Source organism: Lampris incognitus, chromosome 6 (assembly GCF_029633865.1).
Source record: "Lampris incognitus isolate fLamInc1 chromosome 6, fLamInc1.hap2, whole genome shotgun sequence".
NCBI lineage: Eukaryota > Metazoa > Chordata > Actinopteri > Lampriformes > Lampridae > Lampris > Lampris incognitus.
The window spans coordinates 50,297,249-50,320,732 of NC_079216.1; the positions used below are offsets into that span (position 1 = coordinate 50,297,249).

General features: G+C 41.9%; 1 protein-coding gene across 4 annotated transcripts in view; it reads right to left on the reverse strand.

The window, feature by feature from the left end:
* The window catches only part of ckap5 (cytoskeleton associated protein 5), a 66,038-nt gene extending 45,731 nt beyond the window's left edge, over window positions 1-20,307 (reverse strand). For all 4 annotated transcript variants that reach the window (XM_056281730.1, XM_056281732.1, XM_056281729.1 and 1 more), the window contains exons 1-8: window positions 20,210-20,307; window positions 9,993-10,090; window positions 6,843-7,036; window positions 5,481-5,687; window positions 4,068-4,239; window positions 3,828-3,960; window positions 1,440-1,540; window positions 1,149-1,262 (exon numbers count right to left, since the gene is read on the reverse strand). In XM_056281730.1, coding sequence (XP_056137705.1) covers window positions 1,149-1,262; window positions 1,440-1,540; window positions 3,828-3,960; window positions 4,068-4,239; window positions 5,481-5,687; window positions 6,843-7,036; window positions 9,993-10,049 — 978 coding nt within the window. In that variant the 5' untranslated portion in view covers window positions 10,050-10,090; window positions 20,210-20,307. The remainder of the gene's footprint in view (window positions 1-1,148; window positions 1,263-1,439; window positions 1,541-3,827; window positions 3,961-4,067; window positions 4,240-5,480; window positions 5,688-6,842; window positions 7,037-9,992; window positions 10,091-20,209) is intronic.
* Between the last annotated feature and the right edge of the window lie 3,177 nt (window positions 20,308-23,484).

Sequence of the window (23,484 nt, forward strand, 5' to 3'; positions counted from 1 at the left end):
TACTTGGTTTTTGAAATACTTTTGGAACTGTGCAATCCTTGGAAAGTGCCAATTCTAAAGATACCTTTCTTTTTGTTTTACAATGAGTATTTCTGGAGTTTTAAGCGAACATACAAACATACATTCTCGCTTTATATATATAAGAAGTAATTTCTTTTGTCCATCTTGTCTCCTCTTATATCAGTGTAGACCTGGACAAGATATAATATCAAAGGCAGTCCAGATGGACCTCAAAAGACCCCGAACAAGTGGAGGTAGTGCAGATGGAAGCACTTCAGATTCATAAGTCTTGGGCAAGTTGTGCTAGTTTTAACAGCAGAATTCACTGCTTGGTTTTGTGGCCTGGGTAATTGTTTCTCTGCATCACTGATGTGGTGGATAGACTTGCAGTTACTGGTAACCTATGCTCCAGCAACTGACTCATCGTGACATATGCACTATTGCACCTGGTGCCCACAAAATGCCCATTTATTTTGGCTTTTTCTTGCACTCAACTGGAGCCAGTTGAATTTTTAAGCATTCAGATGGCTTTACAACTACTTGATTCTACTAGTATTAATTGGCCAACTAAAAAAATAAAGATATGCTTGAAAAACACTGTTATTATAGCCTGGGATCCAGATGAATCTGCAAGCTCATGTTTTATTTGCATTCATACATGCGTCTGGTCCCCCTCCCATTCTGACACGATTTCCAGCCGACCTGGTCTGGGTCAGACCAATCACAACCATTTATCTAATATGGGGCGTGTTTGATACAATGACTGTACAGAGGAATGCCACTGAGGCATTTTTGTAAACAACCAAGATGGCTGCCACTGACGTGGAACAGTCTGTTGAATCTGCTATCGTGACAGTATTAAACAAACTGGACCGTATATTTTCTCTAAAAGAAGACCAAACAACTGCACTTAAAAGCTTTTGTTTATATGATAAGAAAGATGTGTTTGCTTAGTGCTATGTCACACATTTTGTTGCTCTGATTGGTTGTAGGTGTATCCAATTGAGTCCAGAGGCATTTTGGTCTGTGCCAATCGATAACGCCCCTTGGAAATCGAATATAAACTGAGAGGTTCCAGACCAATTGGTTAGGTGATGTCAAGCCTACTGTTATTAGGCAGTGTAAGATAATTCCCAATTAGCTTGTACCTTCTTCAGTGCTCTAACCAGATCTCCATAATCTCCATTCTCTAGTTTGGGGTTTTTGGTCAAAGTCTCGATTGCCTCCAGAGCTTCTTTCCTCTCCTGCCATTTTTTAGCTTCCTGTAGACGCAGGCATAGACAAACACAGGCAGATATGGTGAGATGCAGGTCCATTAGGATTGCAAACTCAATGGTGAGCATATAAACTTTCTCATGAATAGACCAACTAATAAACTTGTCATTTTTTTCCCCAAGAGCCACTGAGTAGTTTATACAAAGTGACATGCATAAACTCACTATTTTCTCATAGAAGTCTTTTGGCATCTTGGAGAGGACCTCCACTGCCTCTAACAGTTCATAGGGATCCACTGCTGCAGCAGGTTCCTCATCCTCCTCACCTGGAAGGAAAAAAGGAAAGGACAGGAAAGGCAGCAATGGTGAGAATGCAAATGGAGAAGAGGATGTGATATCACACTGTTTGACTCCACACCTTTTAACTCATCATTTCTGTCCATAATTTATGTCAAAGTAAAATGACATTTTTCTCAATATCCATTTAATGCCTCACACCAAGTCCGATACAAGAGGAGAACCCATACTTGTTTTACTGTGGGCATGCTTCTGTATTAGACATCCTCACAAATCAAATATAGAAAATGCTATCGTCTTTACCATAATGGAATTGATATCCTGTATATATCTGAAGATATACTGTACGTCTTTGTAGGACATACAATTCTTAGGACAGAAGGCAACATGTTCGGGATCAGGTTTACATGATCAGGTTGAACCTCGGCTGCATGTGTGAATCCATGCAATGTACATGGGGAATTTAAGGATGCAGAGAAAATCAGAACACAAAGTAAGCTCAGTCTAAAATGTAATTGTAGTTGACTTGAACTATACCATAGCTTTTTCTATTTTATCATAATTGAATAATGTACTGCAATGTCAACCTTACATTCAATTTTAATAAGACTTGTTTCCCTAGCAAAGTATGTTTTAATACATTTTGTCATAGCAAGGGCTTGGTATAAACTCTTGGGAGTTTCTTAAATAAAACAAGCTGTGTCCAAGTCTGTTTTTCAATTCCAAATAAATTAGACAATACCAGAAGAGAACTTGATGAAGATTAGGTAATATTATCTTTATATAAAGCAAAGTGCAACCAAAATGATACAAGTTTAAAAACTCACAGCAGGTCTAGTAATAGCCATACCTGCATGACTCATATCAGCTCAAGTTTTAAGCTTGTACATACAACAACAAAATGGACCTGGTGGGATGTTCACACAAAGCACATTATGTAACTCTTTAAAAGTATGATGATTGAGAGTGTCTCAGAATCTAAGAGTATCTGCATTTTTAAGATTATTGAGAGAGGAAGTTAAGGGATTAGAAAATAAATATCTTATTACACAGCGCAAAAACAAAAGAAAGAAATTAAAACATGTAGTATGTGTCCTTTGACGTACAATAGGAAACAAAAATATTGAGGATTACAATGGTGGTAACCCTAGTTGGGAGATGAGCAAAAATATCTCCTCAGACAAACCTTCAGTCCAGTTATTTATTGACCTTTTAATGATTGTATGACCTCCAGCTGGGATGTAATAGAGGATATGGCTTCAGTATTGACTCAACCAATCTCCCCTGCCTCCATTTATTATTATTCTGCTATGACAGCTCAAAATCCAAAGCAGTGATTGCACTGCTCACTTTGGGGCCAGTCTTGCCTTTTAAAAAGTCAAGCCAAATTTATTTTATATGCCTATTATGTAACACATATGCTAAAAAACATGAAATTTTAATAAAATAATGCATTCTATTTGGTGGCAAGGTGGCGCAGTGGTTAGCATGGTCGCCTCACAGCAAGAAGGTCCTGGGTTCAAGCCCCGGGGTAGTCCAACCTTGGGGTCGTCTTCTGTGTGGAGTTTGCATGTTCTCCCTGTGTCTGTGTGGGTTTCCTCCGGTTGCCTCCCACAGTCCAAAGACATGTCGGTCAGGTGAATCGGCAATACTAAATTGTCCCTAGGTGTGAATGTGTGTGTGTGATGGACTGGCGGCCTGTACAGGGTGTCTCCCCGCCTGCTGCCCAGTGACTGCTGGGATAGGCTCCAGCATCCCGCAACCCCAGTTGGGATAAGCCGCTTGGATAATGGATGGATGTATTCTATTTGCTTCACATTTTCATACAGTGCTAAATTGTAAGTTAGTGATGTTAGGGGCGTCCGGGTAGCGTAGCGGTCTATTCCGTTGCATACCAACACGGGGATTGGCGGTTCGAATTCCTGCATTACCTCCGCCTTGGTCGGGCATCCCTACAGACACAATTGGCCATGTCTGAGAGTAGGAAGCCGGATGTGGGTATGTGTCCTGGTCACTGCACTAGAGCCTCCTTTGGTCGGTCGGGGCGCCTGTTCGTGGCGGGGGGGGGGGGGGTAGCATGATCCTCCCAGGCGCTACGTCCCCCTAGCGAAACTCCTCACTGCCAGGTGAAAAGAAGCGGCCAGTGACTCCACATGTGTCAGAGGAGGCATGTGGTAGTCTGCAGCCCTTCCCAGATCAGCAGAGGGGGTGGAGCAGAGACCGGGTCGGCTCGGAAGAGTGGGGTAATTGGCCATATACAATTGGGAGAAAAAAGAGGGGTGGGGAAAGAAAGTTAGTGATGTTAGTCAAACCTACCATCATCCTGGTCCCCTCCTTGGGCCTGTTGCTGTTCAAACTTGGCCTTCAGATCCTGCTGGGAACGGAGGAACCTGGTCTGTTTGGGAGGCGAAGAAGGCAACTTCACCCACTCCTCCTCCAACTCCTTTAACTAGAGGACGAGAAAAAACAAAGTACATTTAGTAACTAGAGAGACGGAAAACATATATGCCATTAAGCTAAAAAAACAGCAACTTTCCGCATGAGAGAGACTCCTACCTGTACAGAGTTAATGCTCTGTAGTGGGGCTCTCAGTGCATCTCTGATCCATTTGTAGATCTCTATAGCCAACAACTTGGCTTCCTCTCTCACGGCCTTTTCTCTGGACTCAAACTGCTTGGGCAAAACCTTTACCACCGGCTTCAACGTCACTATCTTCGATCCAAACTCACTGGAGGCACAAACAAATAGAGAGAGGGCAGACAGAAGGTTGGATGACCAGAAAATGAAAATGCACTGACACTGGATGTTGTAGACCATATAGATATCAGTGTGTAATCTGAAATGACTGCTGTACTGACTACTTTTAATTTTACTCCAATCCAAACTGCAGGAGGCTCTTTCTACAAGGTTTTTTCTACTACTTTTTCATTTAAACTCCAAATGGGTTTAAAAAAAATCTCAGCTGTACACTTTGAGAACTGAAGAAAAGCTGTAAAATAGGTTATGTCAATATGTCAAAATTTTCCTACCAGCTACCGGCAATTGCCGATATATCATATATATCAATCAATAAAAAGGGGCAGCTCCCTTCAACCACTACATTGGTGGTGGTTGAAGGGAGTTACCCCCTTCAATGTGAAGCGCTTTGGGTGTCTAGAAAAGTGCTATATAAATGTAATATTAGGATTATTATTATACCCCCCCCCACACACACACACACACACACACACACACACACACACACACACACACACACGGTGGCCATTTTCAGCAAATGCAGTCAAGGAAGAGCTCATTGTGAAAAGGAATACAAAATCCCCTATTTGGGATTATTTTGGTTTTAAACTGGATGCAACCGGCAAGCTGAAGGACCTAAATGAAGTAATTTGCCATCTTTGTACAGGAGTACTAGCGGCAAAAGATTCTAACTGCACATACAGTTTTTGGCCTAGTTCTCAAATATGATTAATGAATTGACACTGCTTTTCAGCACCAATCAATCAGACAGCAACCACTAAAGACAGCTTAACTGTCATTTAGTTACTGCCTTATTTTGTGAAAGATTTCCAACAAGAACGTGCACATGGCTCAACTCCACCTACCAGTCCCTATTTGTGCATGCTTTGAATTGTGCTTTACAGGTTAATTATTTACCAAGTTGAATTCTTGAAGAGGCATACAAAAATCATGCAGCTTATTGCTGATACATTCATCTAATCAGCCAAGCCTACTGTAAATCTAAAAAAGAAGCAAATACAAAAGGTGAATTATCTGACAAAGGAAAAACGCCACTGAGCTCTCTTGTCGACATCTCGATACCAGTCACCATTACAGTAGTACTAGCAATGACGGTAGAATTGGTGTAAGTAGTTGAAGTATTAGTAACATGTACACCTTCCTGAGTGTCTTGATGCCAGCCACTGGTGTGGTGGCCATAGAGGATGTATTACTCTCTGTGATAATGCAAACCTGAGAGCCTTCCTGAGGGTCTCGATGCAGGCCACCACTATCTTGGGATTCTTGTTGTCCAGTCCTTTGAGCAGCTCATCCTGAACCACCTCAGCCTTCTCTATTTCTATGTACATCAGACAGATGTCTGTGCCCAGCTCCTTAGCTCGTGCCTTGGGCTGGTTAAACACCTTTGTCACCACGCCCGACACAACTTCACCCGTCGTCCTGCAAGAAATGAGAAAATCTAAAGAGAAGGTTCTCAAAACTCACTAGAAAGCCATATTATGGACCATATTTTTTTGGGAATTGGGATCTGCTTACATTGACATGAAAAGCAGATGTTATGCCTTTATTTGTCCTTGCCATTTGCACTGTGTGGGAGTTCTCAAGTCTACTTTTCACTGTCCTGTGTACTTTGGTACAGTATGACAAGCAGAATCGAATTATCAGTGTCTGTAGCTTTTAATAAATCCCCGAGGACGAATATTATCTATTGAAGTTAAAAAAAGCCACCGACACTATCTCACCAGCTGTCCACCAAAAGAAAAGGAAAAATAATAATACTTTGTGTACACTGCTTAATAAAATACTCTGCCCACGACAATTTGGACAAAGGAAGGGGGGACAAAGTCTCAACATGTTTTTCATCTCTCCTGTAAATGGCTTGTTTGGATTGTTATAATTCCTTTTTGAAAGTAAGGCCTGCCATCAGCCGCTCTGATTGTTGCTCACTTACAAATGAATTGGTAGCTGTGGTTCTTATCAAACAATGACTAAAGAGAGATCATAATGGCACCGTTTAGGAATAGAAACATAAAATGTACGCATCAGCAAGGAGAAGACAAAATCTCTACTCGCACATGTGCTCTTGTTTGATTTTTCTCATTCCACCACACAACTATGTTTAGGAGCAAATGCAAGCAAAAATGCCCACATTATTGGGTGCAGCAAGTTTCTCCACAGGAAGAAAGAGGTGAGTTCTTCATATATTTTTTTGTAATCAAATCTTTGCTCAGAGCAATTTACCAAAAGAAGAAACCAACCAAAGAAAAGTGAAATCTTAACCAAACTTTCTTTTATCAGGAATCAGGAACAATTTATTGTGATTTCTATCATGTACTTGGGTACACAAAAGAAACGAAATTTCGTTTCACCCAGCCCACAGCAGTGCAACGCAAAAGATAAAAACACATCCAAAATTTCCAAAAATGACACCACCTAAAACATACAAAAACAGAGAGAAGCAAAGAAAAAAAAATGTTGTGATGCAAGTTTAGGTGAGTACAAAGCAAGTCTTTATACTGACAGATACTGACCAATGACATGTGACCGTGAAAAGGGGTCCCGTTATTATGATTAATTATTATTGTGATCACTCACTTGCCAGCTATGTGTGCATTCTCAATGAAAGCCAGAGCAGTTTCCAGGCCTTTCAGCTGAGCCACAGCATTCGAGTCGGTGACAAACTTCTTTATCAGCCCCAGGTACTTCCCCCATTCTGGGCTTTTCTCATCCTCAATCCTCTGAAACAACTTGAGAGCATCTTCATAGCCATTTAAGCGGGCTTTCCACAACTGTATAGGGAGGTAGTAATTGAAAGTTATTGATTGGAAAAAGGCGGAAAACAAAACAGTTAATTCACTGAAACATGAGTTTTATAAAGTCGAATGGACAGAAAAACAGATTGAGACAGAGAAACACACAACACGTACACAAACGCACCTCAAATATACTGCCTACCATACATTTTCTATATTTTTATTTCCTATTTTTCTACCAATGCTGTTCATCCATATATATAGCGTTTTTTTATGAAACCATCAATGGTGTTATAAGTGCTCAACTAGTGAGGAGCGGAATATCAACATAGATACAGGGGAAAAAAGTTTTAATACATTGCAGTACAGGCCTGTTTTGTGTGACGCGCACTCATCAGCTGCTAATGTGATTAAACAAAGAATCACACAGTCATACAATCACAAGGGAATCCCATGGCAAAAGCAAGGTAACAGCAAATTGGATGTGACCATACGCAGCTTCGACGGGGCAGAGACCTGTGAGCTAGTGGGCTTGTACTTGTCTCAACTACAGGTCCTAGACATCAACATCGGGCTATATAGAGACGACGGGCTGGCAGTCTGCAACAAACTTGCAAGAGAAGTCGAGAGAATGAAAAAGAAAATCTGTAGTGTATTTGCAAACAATGGACTAAAAATTTCAATTGAGGCCAACAAAATACAGACCGACTTCCTCGACATCTCATTAGACCTTAAAATTTGGCACATACAGGCCATACACGAAGCCCAACAACATACTGCAATACGTCCACAGGGAAAGCAATCATCCGCCCTCCATTTTGAAAAATATCCCAGTGAGCATAAACAAGAGACTCTCATGTTTATCATCCAGTGAGGTAATCTTTAATGAAGCAGCCCCCCCCCATACCAGGAAGCCTTACAAACATGTGGATATGATTTCAGACTTAAGTACAAACCACCACCAATTAGCGACAGCCAGCAACAGCAACAACAAAAAACGCAGCAGAAGGTGGAACATCACCTGGTATACTCTTCCCTACAGCAACACCATGGCCTCTAATATTGGAAAACAATTTTTCAAGCTTTTGGATGAGTGCTTTACCCCAGACCATCTACTGAGAAAAATATTCAACAGAAACACGGTCAAAATGAGCTACAGCTGCATGCCAAATGTCCAGCAGGTTATTTCATCCCACAACACAAGCATCATGGCCAAGGCACAGACCCCCCTCACCGCAACCAAACACCTCCAACTGCAAATGCCGTGTTAAGGCATCGTGTCATCTTGAAGGAAAATGCCAGATAGAGGGAGTCATCTACTAGGCATTGGTGACAAGAGAAGACAACTGCAATGTGGACACTTGCGTGGGATTAACAGAGGGCCCTTTTAAAATTAGGTTTAACGCCCATATGAGTAGCTTCAGAAATGAGCATGCAAAAAATGCAGCAGCCTTAAGCCGCCACATTTGGTCATTGGTAGACAAGAATATCAGTTATTCTGTCTCATGGAAAATCCTTGCAAAGAGCAATGCATATTCAGTTAGAGGTAAAAGATGTAACCTGTGCTTGGCAGACAAGTATTTTATTATTTGCAGACCTGATATGTCTACCTTGTATAATAGAAACGAATTGGCCACCAGGTGTAGACACCGAAAAAAATATCTCCTTTGTAACTATAAGTAAAACGTCTTTATTACCCCCCCATTAGATGATGCACATATGACATTGTTTGTTTTTTTATATATATTTTAACTGCCTGTCCTTCCAACTGTGCCCCAACAACACTCCCACTACATAATTCACATAAATTACCTTGTTATATCTTTAATGTACGCCATTTCAACAGTGCCCTGGCCCCTAAATGCTTTTCAAAACAAACCCGTCCCTTAACCCATTGGTTGTAATGTTTTCTACCCCTTCATTGGTTGCTGTGCATCATAAGTACCTACCCCATTGGTTGTTATAGTTTAAATGTTTCCTCATCTGATTGGTTGCTGCATGACGCTGGGCAACATAAACTGTATGATTCTTTGTTTAATCACATTAGCAGCTGATGAGTGCGCGACGCACGAAACAGGCCTGTACTGCAATGTATTAAAACTTTTTTTCCTGTATGTGTTGATATATATATATATATACACACATAAATAATCCAGTAATTCAAGAAAATTCTTTATTGAACAGTGCAAGCCTGTTTCATGCCATAAGCAATCAGCTGTCAATCAAGTCCACTTAAAATTCTGCTCCTCATTTGTCGAGCAGTTTTATCTACACCATTGATGGTTTCCATATGTGTGTGTGTATATATACACACACACACACACACACACACACACACACACACACACACACACACACGTATATAATATATAATAAAAGAGATGTATATAAACATACATCTCTTTATTATATAGGCCACGAGTACTTCAATTTAGTTTAGTTCTTTACATTTGTATATCGCTAGTTTTTGTTTTGGTTTTTTTGCTTTATATTCCTGCTATTGTGTGTATTTTTGATATTGGAGGCTTTTGGATTATGCAAGCAGTAATGATGCTTCAGTTTTCCTTGGGAATCAATAAAGTATCTAACTATCTATATTTTAAAAAGTCTGCCTTTTTTGCGATTTAGATGGTGAGCATCCAGGGACTGGAGATAGTGACCTACATTACTAATGGCCAACCAAGGAACCTCTAACCCCCTCTCTGATCGAAAAGTAGGATAGATTTTTTTTTTCCCCTGAAGATTATTGTTGGGTTTTCCTCTAAGGATTATTTGTAAGCTTAAGGCCAGATGTTTCGACTGGGAGAACTGCATTAAGACACACTCGTTTCTCAGCGGCCCTTTGGAAGAAAACAACAACTTGACCCTTCTTTCTGATCTTCCCACCCAAAAATATAAAGTTGTGTCCACTCTTGGATTTACGGTTAAGTGGGCAGAAATCCAAGGATTCCTCGTACAAAAGGAACTGCCTGCCAGTCTCTGAGTCACTCACCTTGTGTTCACATTTCTGGTCAATGGGAAGTTTCATCCACTCACTATCGTCCCCCATGACGGCCACTCAGGGGGTGGACTTCCCCAAAGGTACTCAAGCTGGAAAAGGAGAACATCATAATCAGCAACCAAAAAAGTCAGATCCGAGGAACTCTACAAGGGAGGTGAAAAACCAATTCCCTGTGATGCTGATCATAACAGAACATTTCAACAGTTCTTTTTCTTCAAAGACAGTCAACCCCTGCATTTTAAACACTGTAGGATGAGAAAAAAACAAGGTGGCTTTCAATAATTTATAATTAAACTGGAAAATAAGTGAAAACATCCACAAAGTATGCAAGCAAAACAAAATTTTATTTATATAGCACTTTTAAAAACATACAGTTACAAAGTGTGTTATTATGTCTAGTATGATCCCTGAAACTTGACTTCAGCACTCAGAAAATGGCTAAAATAGAGCTTTGAGGGGGAAAAAAACTGACTGACAAAACAAAAATAAACAGCATGCTGTGGATGTAAAATATAAAACTGAACCCTCTCAACATTAAAGTATCAAACCAATGAATATTTTTATCCTGACTGCATATGCAGATCAAATAGTGGATGCCATCTTAGTTGCTTGACAAAATTTCTTCCATGTAGAGATTTGACTGTATGGTAGTTGTTGTGTCCTTGGAGACAGACATTCAGCAGTCTGTGTGGAGGAGCAAAGGCAGACAGGCTCTACAATCAGGAGGAAACATAAAATGTGATTTCAAATCAGTTAGAAATGAACTACTCATGCTTATCAGGGCTCGAGAGTGCGACCAAAATTTTTAAGAGTGCGACTGAAAAAAATTATAGGTGGCACTGGTGCACCCGAAACTGCTCGGTGAACACTGAAATCTCTTTCGCAAGCGCAGCATCTCTGTGTTCTCCTGACGGTATCGTGGTCTAAACCAATAAGAGACAGAGCTCGGGCGGGTCCTTGCCTCTGATTGGGTGTGGTCCTTTTCACTGCTCTAAGTAGTGTCAGTTCAAAAAATGCGAGCGACCTGAGCAGGATGAGCGCCAGAGAACTTGAACGGGAAAATAATAGCCTACAGGTCTATGTGACAAAACGAGTGAAAATGAAGAGAGGTAGAGCCATTGAAAGTTTTTTCATTAAAAAAACGAAACCTACTCTTTCAACCAGCGCTACCATCACTCCATCCTTCTCATCTACCGAGAGTAGGCCTACATCCAGCCAAGACACGGAGCCCTCGGCCTCGGTGATGGTCCCTGGGAGAATGCCAAGCCCCGGTCCTTCCGTGATAACATCAGACTCGGAACCAGAGGAGACAACAGAGTCTGAGATAGAGCCCAGCCCCGAGAGTCAAATCAGAAAGCCCAAAATATATTCTTTCAGGCATGACTGGTTAAAACAATTTCCCTGGCTGAGGTACGACAAAGAACGGAACGCAATGCACTGCGCTTACTGTCGGGAGTGTGGTCAGAGTATGGCCGGTAATAGTGCATTCGTCGGAGAGTCGACAACGTTTCGGATCGAGACATTAAAAAAAGCATAACTTGTCCAAAAAGCATACTACGTGCCGTGACAAGTGTGTAAATACAGTGGCCCCTCGCCCAGCTGCATTTCAGCGTCAGGCTGTATTGATCAGGTCCTCGGAGGAATCAGAAATGATCATAAAATTCAATGTGGCATACAACATTGCCAAGGAGGAAATGCCGTTCACAAAATTTAAGTCAGAGATCATTCTAATGAAGAAAAACGGCTTAAATGTCAACCCAACCTACAGCAATGACAAGGCATGCGCGCAATTTATTGGTGTAATAGCCGACACACTGACATGTGGCAGCAAGCGGAGACCTGCTATAAGACTTTGGAGGACTTGAGCACTTTTTATTTTCAAATGTTTTATTTTACTTGAAATGTTTAAATCTAACATGTTCAATTTCAGTTCATTGAAGCACTTTAAGCACAAACACTTTTATTTGGAAATGTTTAAATGTTTTAAATGTTCAATTTAAGCTCAGTGTAGCACTCTAAACACTTTATTTTTCTTCATATATTCTTTATATATATATTGTATTTAAAATAAAGACAAGCTTTTTCTACACCTTATTGTTTTAAAAAATCATTCACATTATATGACAGAAGAGCGATAAAAAGGAGACCTTTTGGTGTTAAAGGCGACGCAATGAAAAATGTGGGTGCACCTAAATTTTGTGCTGGTGCACCTAAAAAAAAAAGTTAGGCGCACCAGTGCAACCAATGCAAAAAGTTAGTGTAGAGCCCTGTGCTGTATAGAAATATGACAGTGTGTAGTGATGGAGACACAGAATATATGCTAAGACATAAAGGCTTTTATCATGTTTATTTCATTTTGGGGACAATGATTTGTAAAAGACAGGTTTTTTTTTCCTCCTCTATGATTGACATGTAGTAAAAACTAATGAATGAAACATGTACCCGTCCTGAGGTCGAGTTCACCGATTGGGCAAGGATGGAGTTCAAACCTGCAAAATCCAGAAGCCTGGTACTAAAGAGGGGCGTGTCCAGGATCAGTTTCACTTTAAGATCGGAGAGGAAATCATCCCAACAGTCCAAGAGAAACTGGTGAAGAGCTTGGGAAAGGACCTCAATGGCAAGCAGAGTGTGAAGAAGATGCTCATTCAAGTGGAAACCTGGATGACATCTCTGGAGAAGAACAGCCTACTGGTAAGTATAAGACATGGGGATACCAACACGGGGTGAGCCGCAGACTGCTCTGGCAACTGCTCAATTACATGGTACCCGCCGCCTCTGTTGAGGGGCTGGAGAGGAAGATGAACACCTACCTGAGGAGATGGCTGGGCGTCCCGATTGGCCTGTACAGCATAGGCAGCAAGCTGCAGGTGCCAGTAACATCCATAGTCAAGGAGTACAAGTTAACAAAAACACACCAGGCCATGATGATGTGAGACAGCAAAGATGCAAGAGTATGCCAGGCAGGCATTGAGGTCAGAACAGGCCCCAAATGGTCAGCCAATAGAGTACTGACAGAGACAGACGATTGCCTGCATCATGCTAACATAGTCAGGTCAGCAGCCCAGGGCAGGCTGGGTTTGGGCTGCTCCACCAGGGCAAGCTGGAACAAGGCTAACCTGAAGGAGTGGTGTGTCATGGTGCAGAGGGAGGTCTGCAAGACAGAGGAGGAAAGCCGACATGTCAAGGTGATGCTCATAAACAAGCAGGGCAGCTGGATGAGGTGGGAGACCGTGCGAGAGAGGGCACTGACCTGGCATGACATCTGGAGCATGGAAGGACACTGGATCAAGTTTTTGTTGTACGATGTCCTGCCTACTCATCAAACCTCCACACATGGGGGTTGGCAGAGAACCCAGCTGCATGCTCTGTGGAAGGCCAACCAACCTTGAGCATGTCCTCTCCATGTGTTGGTCAAGTCTGGCGGATGGGAAATTCTGGTGGGGACACAACCAGATTCTAGTGTGGAGCAAGCAAGGAAGAAGCCAAAGCAACTTTCTAATGGCCTTCATTTCATCCACTTCCTTAGGTCAGGGGAGAGTGCAGCAGCAGAGCTAAGAAGGAAAAGGGGTCCTGGCCATGGCAAGCGACTGGGAGATGCAGGTGGATCTTAAGAAGCAGCTCCAATTCCCAGAGGAGATAACCCACACTAGCCTCAGACCCGACATTGTCCTCTGGCCTAAAAGGTACCAAGCAGGTGGTTTTTATTGAGCTTACAGTAACCTGGGAAGAGAAGATGGAGGAGGCACATGAGTGCAAGCTAAAGAAATATCGGGCCCTGATCTTCGAGAGCCAACGGAATGGATGGAAAGTCTGGAATCTGCCAGTGAAAGTCAGCTGCAGGAGCTTTGCAGGCAGTCGCTCTGGAGAGCTCTTGGATTGCTTGGGATTGAAGGTCTGGCCAGGAAGCAGATGGTAGCCAACATCACAGGTAGAGACAGCATCCTGGTGGATCTGGATAAAGCGGAATGAGCAGTGGCAGAACCAACCTGGTGACAGGTTAACAACATCATAGATTTGAGTGGTGGGCAGCAGATGTAGTACCAGGCCGCTGGTACTACTGCCAGTGGCCACTCTTTCTAGGATGACGATGATAATAATAATAAAATAAAATAATAAAGGATGTACACATCCGTGATAGGGAGGATCACTGGTTTGAATGGGGAGTCAGAGGCCATTTATGTGAAGAGGGAACAACCATCTCTGAACCGGGGGGGGGGGGGGGTAAGAGTACATCCGTTGCCATCTTACAATGCCGTGATTGCAAACATTCTCAAATCCTCTGTGAATAGTACAAATTGCCACTGAAACTCTAGTTAATGGCCACACCCATATTTGTATATGAAACTGGTCATTGGTTTCGGGCATTATGCAAGTGTATTGTTTATAAGGAGTGGGGATACCTGCAGTCAGTTTAAACTGAAGATGTCACTTAGTTGAGTGATGAGATGTATCAGTCAATAAACATTGTATCCAGATGAACTGATACAACCTTCTTTGAGTGTAGAAAGATGACAACTGCAGATACCAAATACGTAGAAAGGGAGAGAATTAATGCTGACCCACCAAGATACGCAATCCTCTGGGAAAGACAAGACCAAAATAGATGTATTAACATTAAAGTACTCAGGATTGAAAGTTTTAGTTTTTATATAATTCATTCTTGCGAGTGTTTATTTTGTTCACAGATCAAGAGAAATACCTGTTATTCTCCTTTTTTTTCCCTTAAACTCGTTGTCATTTATGATCATTATTCTTAGATATCGTTAATTACATTTGTCTTTGTTATTCTTGATATTTCTCAACTGAATGGAAGCCGATCCTGAAAGGTGTAAAACATCGTTTCGTGCTACATAAAGCTAACTCTTCTTTTTTTTTGCACTGTTCTATTAGTGCGACACCATCATCCAGTGTCATGTTCACAATAATGGCATTTATAAGCATTAGCTTATGAAAAATCATAAGTCTTAACTGAGTATGCTGAAAATTATAGTACAAGTTGCAAACATTTCCTATAAGTAATAATCAAATGTCTTAAAATCAATTGAAAAGGTATCCAATAACATGATTAGTTCAGTGTATGCTATTTGTGCAAATATATAATAAACAGGGCAAGTAAAACAAGCAAGATCATTCAATATGCAGCCTACATATGAAAGGGGGGGGGGGGGAACCATTGGTCCTGCACAGTGGCCTAAACCCATTTATCGAATCAACCACTCTTTTGGCAAACCTTAAATAATGTTCACGTAGTTATATACAATTTTGCAGATCTCATTCACTCTTTTTGCAAAAACTCTAAACTCGTTCTCAATCACTGAATCACATTTTGGACAATCCTGGGGTTCAAAACCAGGACCTTCTTGCTGTGAGACAATAGTGGTATAGTCCAACCTTGGGGGTCATCCCAGGTCATCCTCGGTGTAGAGTTTGCATGTTCTCCCTGTGTCTGCGAGGGTTTCCTCCCACAGTCCAAAGACATGTAGGTCAGGTGAATCGGCCGTACTAAATTGTCCCTAAGTGTGAATGTGCGAATGTGTGTGTTGGCCCTTGATGGACTGGTGGCCTGTCCAGGGTGTCTCCCCACCTGCTGCCCAATGACTGCTGGGATAGGCTCCAGCATCCCCGCAACCCTGACAGCAGGATAAGCAGCTTGGAAAATGGATGGATGGACATTGGGCTTGTATGACTGACTGACAAGCACAGCCAAGTCATTCAAAAAATAAAGAACATTACATTACATATCATATTTAGGATTATAAAAGACAATAGATAAGTATCCTTGTGAAAAATCAGTGACTTATCTCCACCAGGCGGTAGCCTGGAGGGTATTGTGTCGTGGGTGTGTGTGTCCGCAGCTAATCTTGCAAACTATTGGACCTGTCAGCCTAAAATGTTTTGTGCAGTTATGAATGTTATGATGAAGTACCTCTGATGGTTGCAATGATTCAAAACCGTCGAAAAACTTTTGTTCTCGCTATCGCCACTACCTCTCTTAATTCACTCTCTACCTCGCTCGACCAACGCTGCTCTCCATCACTGCCCAATCTAAGTCAATCGTGCGCATGCATGACTCAATCTACGGTTGAGTCAAATCGGCCAGTGAAAGTGTTAAAACCAAAACATTATGTATTCGGGTATGAGTCTTGAAAGTAAACGAGAAGTCAATCTTATTTCGCAAGCCAGCAAACCATTCACTTCTGATCTCAGCAAAAGAGAACTAGAGGAACACTGGATGAACCAAAAATAATTCACCTTATTCACCTCACCACAATGTGGACGTGCCATAGTCTCCCATGTTAAAACTCTAATCCTACTCTTGAAATTATTTTTATAGTAATCAGTCACAGCTGGAAATCATCTCAGTAGCTACAATAAAACATTTCCCATGGCTGACCTATGTTTTCTTACAGTTGTTTTCTGAATGAAAGTCAACCAGCAGAGCAGCCATTCACCTTGATTCATTTCATAAAGACGGTAAAACACATCTGAAGTCTTTCCTTACCATTGTTTTAATGCTTTAGAATGAATGAAAGTAAATCAGCAGGGCAGCCATTCACCTTCATTCCTTTTATATCATAAAAACTACAATGGTTTAACATTTGTAGTCTTTTAATAAGGGCTTTGAAATTATGACAGGCTGATGGCTGTCATTTCATGTCAGACTCAGTCGCATTCGTACAAGTGTCCGCCAAGGGGGCTGCACATCCACAAACTGACAGGGAAAACGTTTTTATTAGGTAGATTTTTTATAGCTTGAGCACTGCATGTTAACTATTTTTTCCATATTTTCCATTCAATTAAATTTGATGCTGTACAAAGGTCTTATAATGGCAGGAAAACCGCTGGTTTTCCTGTCCATGCATTTTCCCTTCTACTGGTAGGCAAAAAAAGGGGTGGTTTGTCATTAAATCAGAGTACCGGAGAAGGGAGATACGTACGCCAGGTGGAGATCTGTACACTACTGACTGCATTCCTCTATTCTATTTTTTAACTACGATGCAGTCAGGTACCATTTAAAAAAACATAAGACTCCTTTCACACCTTTTTACATTTATGCAAGACAGTATTAGCTTTTCTAAAACAATAAATTCAGTTTTCTTTTCTTTTGAAAGGTGATGTCAGCACTCATATGTAGGTAAATAGTGAAGCTGATACTCCAACCCAGTGGTAATCCATCATGTGCCACAGAACCCCAAGTGTATATAATACTTGTTATGTTGCCCAACAACCCAACACTAAAACCAGCTGATTTCAATACTTATTCTCCCTGTGTCTGCTTGAAGCACCACTGCCCTATTAAAGCCAGTGAATGTGTCCTGGGAGGAAGGCTGTTAAAAGACATACATTTTAGAAGAATAAAATGTTTTAATTTAAGTCCACACATTTCTTGGAACATTGAAGTAATCTTTTTGTGCCTTGCTGTGCCTAGACCTGTTGTACTGAAAACGCTCTGTATAACAAGAGTGGAATGCCTGACAAAAAGATGACTATCTGGCAGAATATAAAACAACAAACAAACAATTGCTGCTAAAATATGTCTGTGTAGCTTCATACAGTCATCAGTATATCATTCACATTCACCAAGGGAATGGATTCTCTGTGAAATAAAAGCAAGATTTCCCCAAAAAATATCTGAAAGTGGAGAAGCCAATCAAATGAGCAGTGAAACATTTTCAAATGTACAGTAGCCGCGTTTACAACCCTAACATTCCACTTATCAGAATAATAGCCCAATCAGAATATGAATGCCTCAAGTAACCACCTCAGTCAGAAGAGACTGGCCTGATCTCGCCCAATCATAAAGAATTTTCAGTCAAGTTGAGAGGTGGTGTAAACCTTTGACAATCCATTCAACAGGAAAATATTATGGCCTAATAACCATGTAAATGCTTAATCCAATCATTTCTTTCTGGCTGGAATAAATATATTCTTTCTGCATGTTTGCCCCACATGAGGGTAACGTTAGGTGATTGTGACCGAGTTTCCAGGAGGGATAGAGACATGGCGATAGCAAAACAAAACTGGTCTATGGCTGACAACTTTTTCGTTGGAGACCTTAAAAGATTTAAGGATTGTTGAACACATCGATGGTCAAAAGGCTCGAAACAAGTTGTTCAAACAAGTGTTAAATGAAGCTGGAATCCATTGAACCAGACCAAATCAAAAACCCCTGCTTAATAATAAAGAACAGCAGAAACGCAAATATCGTTTCCAGGACACGATGTGGGTCCATCTTGAAAGTTGTATTAACAAGCAGAACCACTTCTGTTATATTTCTGGCAGATTAGATGCTTCGCAGCAGGTGGAACCACTTTGCACATGTCAAAAAATGTATATTCTAATTAAATGATTAAATTCAAAACCTTAATACTCACTTACGAAACGGCTACAAAAACGGCTCCCGCCTACCTTAACTCCCTCACTCAGGTCTACACTCAGTCCTGCGCACTACACTGGGCAATAAAAGGCGCCTGGCACTTCTGCCACAATGGGGCCCTAAATCACTAGCCAGACTCTTCTCTTCTGTAGTTCCCCGGTGGTGGAATGAGTTACCAAACTCCATTTGATCCGCTGAGTCCCTCTCCATCTTTACGAAGAAGCTAAAGACCCAGCAATTTCTTGAACACCTCCACACCTGATGGTATTTATGGAAAATAATAATAATAATAATTCGCTTCTATGCACCCTATGCATTGCCTTTGTGCATTGCCTGTTGACACTTATGTCCTATCGGACTTGAACTTAGTTTTTTTTTTTTTTACACTTACTTGTGCTGTTGCCTCCTGACTAGATCCTTCCTTGTGTTGTATTAACTCTCAGATGTACGTCGCTTTGGATAAAAGCGTCTGCTAAATGAAATTGCAAATTGTAAATGCACATCTTATCGGATCACTTAACTCAATTTCCATGTAAACAATTAAGTTGAAATCTCATCAGAATGATTTCAATCAGGTTGAAGAAATATTGTTCATGTAACTGCATAAGACAACACATTAAATCAGCACAATGTAACTGCACATACCAGTGCAGCAGTGAAGTTATCCTTGTCCAATCCACAAAGTTATTTATCACTATAACCGACAAAACAAGTATGGCATTTTCTTTCAATGAGGGCGTCTTCCAACTCCTGCACATCCATTAGTTCGTTTCTCTTCACCCCCCCCCCCCCAACAAACACACACAGCTCTATTGGAAAACATAAGCATACAGCTGCATCTAATGCAGTTTCAGGGGAGAGGTTACAGTTTCAGCTTTCACATCGATCCATCGTAGTCCAGTGAACAGCATGAGCTCATCCACAACACAAGCAACTACTGTGGACCGAGCAAATTCTCCCAAACTTTTTCAGCCTGAGACCCACATTTGTAGACCTTATCGCCTTAGAAACAACATCGTGAGCCATATCTATGGTCCAAACCACTGGTTAAGCGGATTCAGTTAATTTCGTATACGTGCCCCAACCAAAACATGACCTGGGGTTTATTTGTCCTTGGGCAAATCACATAACCTTAACTTATTCGGTTACAAGACAACCCCCGGATTTTGGACGGACTACTCAAAACGGCAACTCCTAATATTAAAACTGCTGTGTAAAATCGTACACAATCGTTGCCCGCCTAAATAGGCCTGTATCTTTGCCATTCCAACTAAATACCGTCAGCTTGTACAAAGGGCGTAATTATCTAGCCGAGTGTCTGCTAGCCAACAACGCTCTGTCCACCTTTAACAACTAAATCATAACGTAGCCTGGGGCACATTGTCCTGCTTTAGCCTACAGGCTAACGTTATCAGGTTAGCTTGATGACGTTACCTAAACAAGGCTAACGCGGTTGACTAGCAACGACGGCGGCACTTCGCTAGCCCCCGTTAGCGTTACTTAACCTACCCAACGATAGCATGCTACGTGCACTGTTGTCACAACTGCCTTTTCTCAACAGAGATGACACTAATTTTTTCATGTTAAACTGGGGCAGAGAGGAGGATGAAGCGCAAACGTTCAAATGAAATGTAATTTGCCCTGCACGGCAGCTGATTTTCGTCAGATCCGTAACTGCTTAGCTAAAAAAAAGAAGCTAATCTTCCATCTGCAACACAGACAGGCCTGACAACGCAGCTCTCAACAACAGGAGCAGAAACACAGAGCCCCGTTTGCCAAGTTAGAACTGAATATGGAGATCTGTAATACCATCGTAAATATATTTAGTTACCTGTGTGTAGTTGGGGGTTAAAGCGATGCCCACTCGCTAGTTAGATGGAGATGATAATTGATCATTCCAGAGCAGTCCAACCGAGCTTTTGAAACGCCTCCAAGGGCGGAGAAAAGGAGGGAGGGGCAGCGGAGAGGGGCACCACCCTGAAACTACGTCATATTGTCAAAGTGGGCTTTTGTTGACATGGTGATGATTTAAGTACTAATACACATGCTCTTTTAGGGAAATTCTCTGATATGAAAATTATTTTGGGTGGCGATTTCAATGTTACTGTAAATGATGAAGTCGATAGATGGCCAAGGAGACAAAAGAAAACTCTCTTATAATTGATTTTATGAATGAGAAGGCTTAATTGATATATAGCGTCCGCAATCCCAAGTATTTATCTGGAAAACAAGTCTGGCACTTAACAGTGAATAATTGATCTTTGGTTAATCTCTAATTCTTTATCCTACTCACATTGTAAAGCTGAAATTATTCCAACACCTCTAACAGACCATAAAGCCTACTACTACTACAACTACTACTACAACTACAGCTACTACTACTACTACTACTACTACTACTTTTGGCTGCACCCGTTAGGGGTCACCACAGCAGATCCTCCATTTCCATTTCTTCCTGTCTTCTGCATCTTCCTGTCCCACCAGCCACCTGCATGTCCTCTCTCATCACATCCATAAACCTCCTCTTTGGCCTTCCTCTTTTCCTCTACCCTGGCAGCTCCATATTCAGTATCCTTCTCCCAATATACCCAGCATCTCTCCTCCACACATGTCCAAGCCATCTCAAGCTTGTCTCTCTTGCTTTGTCTCCAAACCGTCCAACCTGAGCTGTCCCTCTAATTTTCTCGCTTCTAATCCGGTCCTTCTTTTTCACTCCCAATGAAAATCTTAACATCTTCAATCCTGCTAACTCCAGCTCTGCCTCCTGTCTTTTCGTCAGTGCCACTGTTTCGAAACCATATAACATAGCTGATCTCACAACTATCATGTAAACCTTCCCTTTAACTCTTGCTGGTACCCTTTGCCACAAATCACTCCTGATACTCTTCTCCATCCATTTCACCCAGCCTGCACTCTCTTCTTCACCTTTCTTCTGCACTCCCCATTACTTTGGACAGTTGACCCCAAGTATTTAAACTAATATGGCATTGTTACCTTTACTCCTTGCATCCTCACCATTCCACTGTCCTCCCTCCCATTCATGCATATGTATTCCATCTTGCTCCTACTGACTTTCATTCCTCTTCTCTCCAGTGCATACTTCCACCTCTCCAGGCTCTCCTCAACCTGCACCCTACTCTCACTACAGATCATAGTGTCATCTGCAAACATCATAGTCTACAGAGACTCCTGCTTGATCTAGTCTGTCAACCTGTCCATTACCATTGCAAACAAGAAAGGACTCAGAGCTGATCCTTGATGTAATCCCACCTCCACCTTGAACCCATTTGTCATTCCAACTGCACACCTCACCGCTGTCACACTTCCCTCATACATATCCTGCACCACTCCTACATACTTTTCTGCAACTCCCGACTTTGTCATACAATACCACACTTCCTCTCTTGGCACCCTGTAACTCCTTCTGGCCTTCTCTATATTTCTCAATCAACATTCTCAAAGCAAACATCTCATCTGTAGTACCCTTTCATGGCATGAAACCATACTGCTGCTCGCTAATCATCGCCTCTCCTCTTAACCTAGCTTCTATTACTCTTTCCCATACCTTCATGCTGTGGCTGATCAACTTTATACCTCTGTAGTTGCTATAGTTCTGCACATCGCACTTATTCTTGAAAATTGGCACCGGTATACTTCGTCTCCACTCCTCAGGCATCCTCTCACTTTTCAAGATTGTGTTAAACAATCTAGTTAAAACTCCACTGCCATCTCTCCTAAACATCTCCATGCCTCCACAGGTATGTCATATAGATCAACTGCCTTTCCACTCTTCATCCTCTTCATAGCTGCCCTCATTTCCTCCTTGCTAATCCACCACACTTCCTAATTCACTATCCTCACATCATGCAACCCTCTCTCTCTCTCATTTTCGTCATTCATCAGCCCCTCAAAGTACTCCTTCCACCTTCTCAACACACACTCCTCACTTGTCAGCACATTTCCATTTCTATCCTTGATCGCCCTAACTTGCTGCACATCCTTCTCAGCTCAGTCCCTCTGTTAAGCAAATTTGTAAAAGTCCTTTTCTCCTTCTTTAGTGTCTAATCTGTCATACAACTCACCATACACCTTTTCCTTTGCCTTTGCCACCTCTCTCTTCACTTTACGCTGCATCTCCTTGTACTCCTGTCTACTTTCTTCATCTCTGACTATCCCACTTCTTCTTTGCCAGCCTCTTCCTCTGTATAATTTGCTGTACCTCCTCATTCCACCACCAAGTCTTCTTGTCTTCCTTCCTCTGTGCTGATGACACACCAAGTACAATTTCTGCCCAGACATACGGCAACTCTCCACTATCATCCAGTGCCTGTCTTAACTCCTTCTTCAACTTCTACCATTTGATCTTCGGTTCTGCCTTCACTCACTTCCTCTTCTTGGTCTCCAAAGTCATCCTCCAAAGTCATCCTGTTCCTCCCTCTTCTTGAAATATGTATTCGCCACAGCCATTTCCATCCTTTTCACTAAATCCACCACCATCTGTCCTTCCACATTTCTCTCCTTGACACCATATCTACCCATTACTTCCTCATCACCTCTGTTTCCTTCACCAACATGTCCACTGAAGTCCGCTCCAATCACTACTCTCTCCTCCTTGGGTACCCTCTCCACCACATCATCCAACTCACTCCAGAATTCTTCTTTCTCTTCCATCTCACACCCAGCTTGCGGGGCATATGCACTGATAACATTCAGCAATACACCTTCGATTTCCAGCTTCATACTCATCACTCTGTCTGACACTTTCTTCACCTCTAACACACTCATGATATACTCTTCCTTCAGGATTACCCCCTACCCTATTTCTCCTCCCATCCATACAATGGTAGAAGAGTTTGAACCCACCTCCAATGCTCCTGGCCTTACTCCCCTTCCACCTGGTTTCTTGCACACACAGTATGTCTACCTTTCTTCTTTTCATTATATCAGCCAGCTCTCTCCCTCTACCAGTCATAGTGCCAACATTCAAAGTTCTGACTCTCACCTCCACACTCCTACACTTCCTCCTCTCTCGCTGCCTCTGGACATGCCTTCCCCCTCTCCTTCTCCTTCGCCCAACAGTAGCATAGTTTCCACTGGCACCATGCT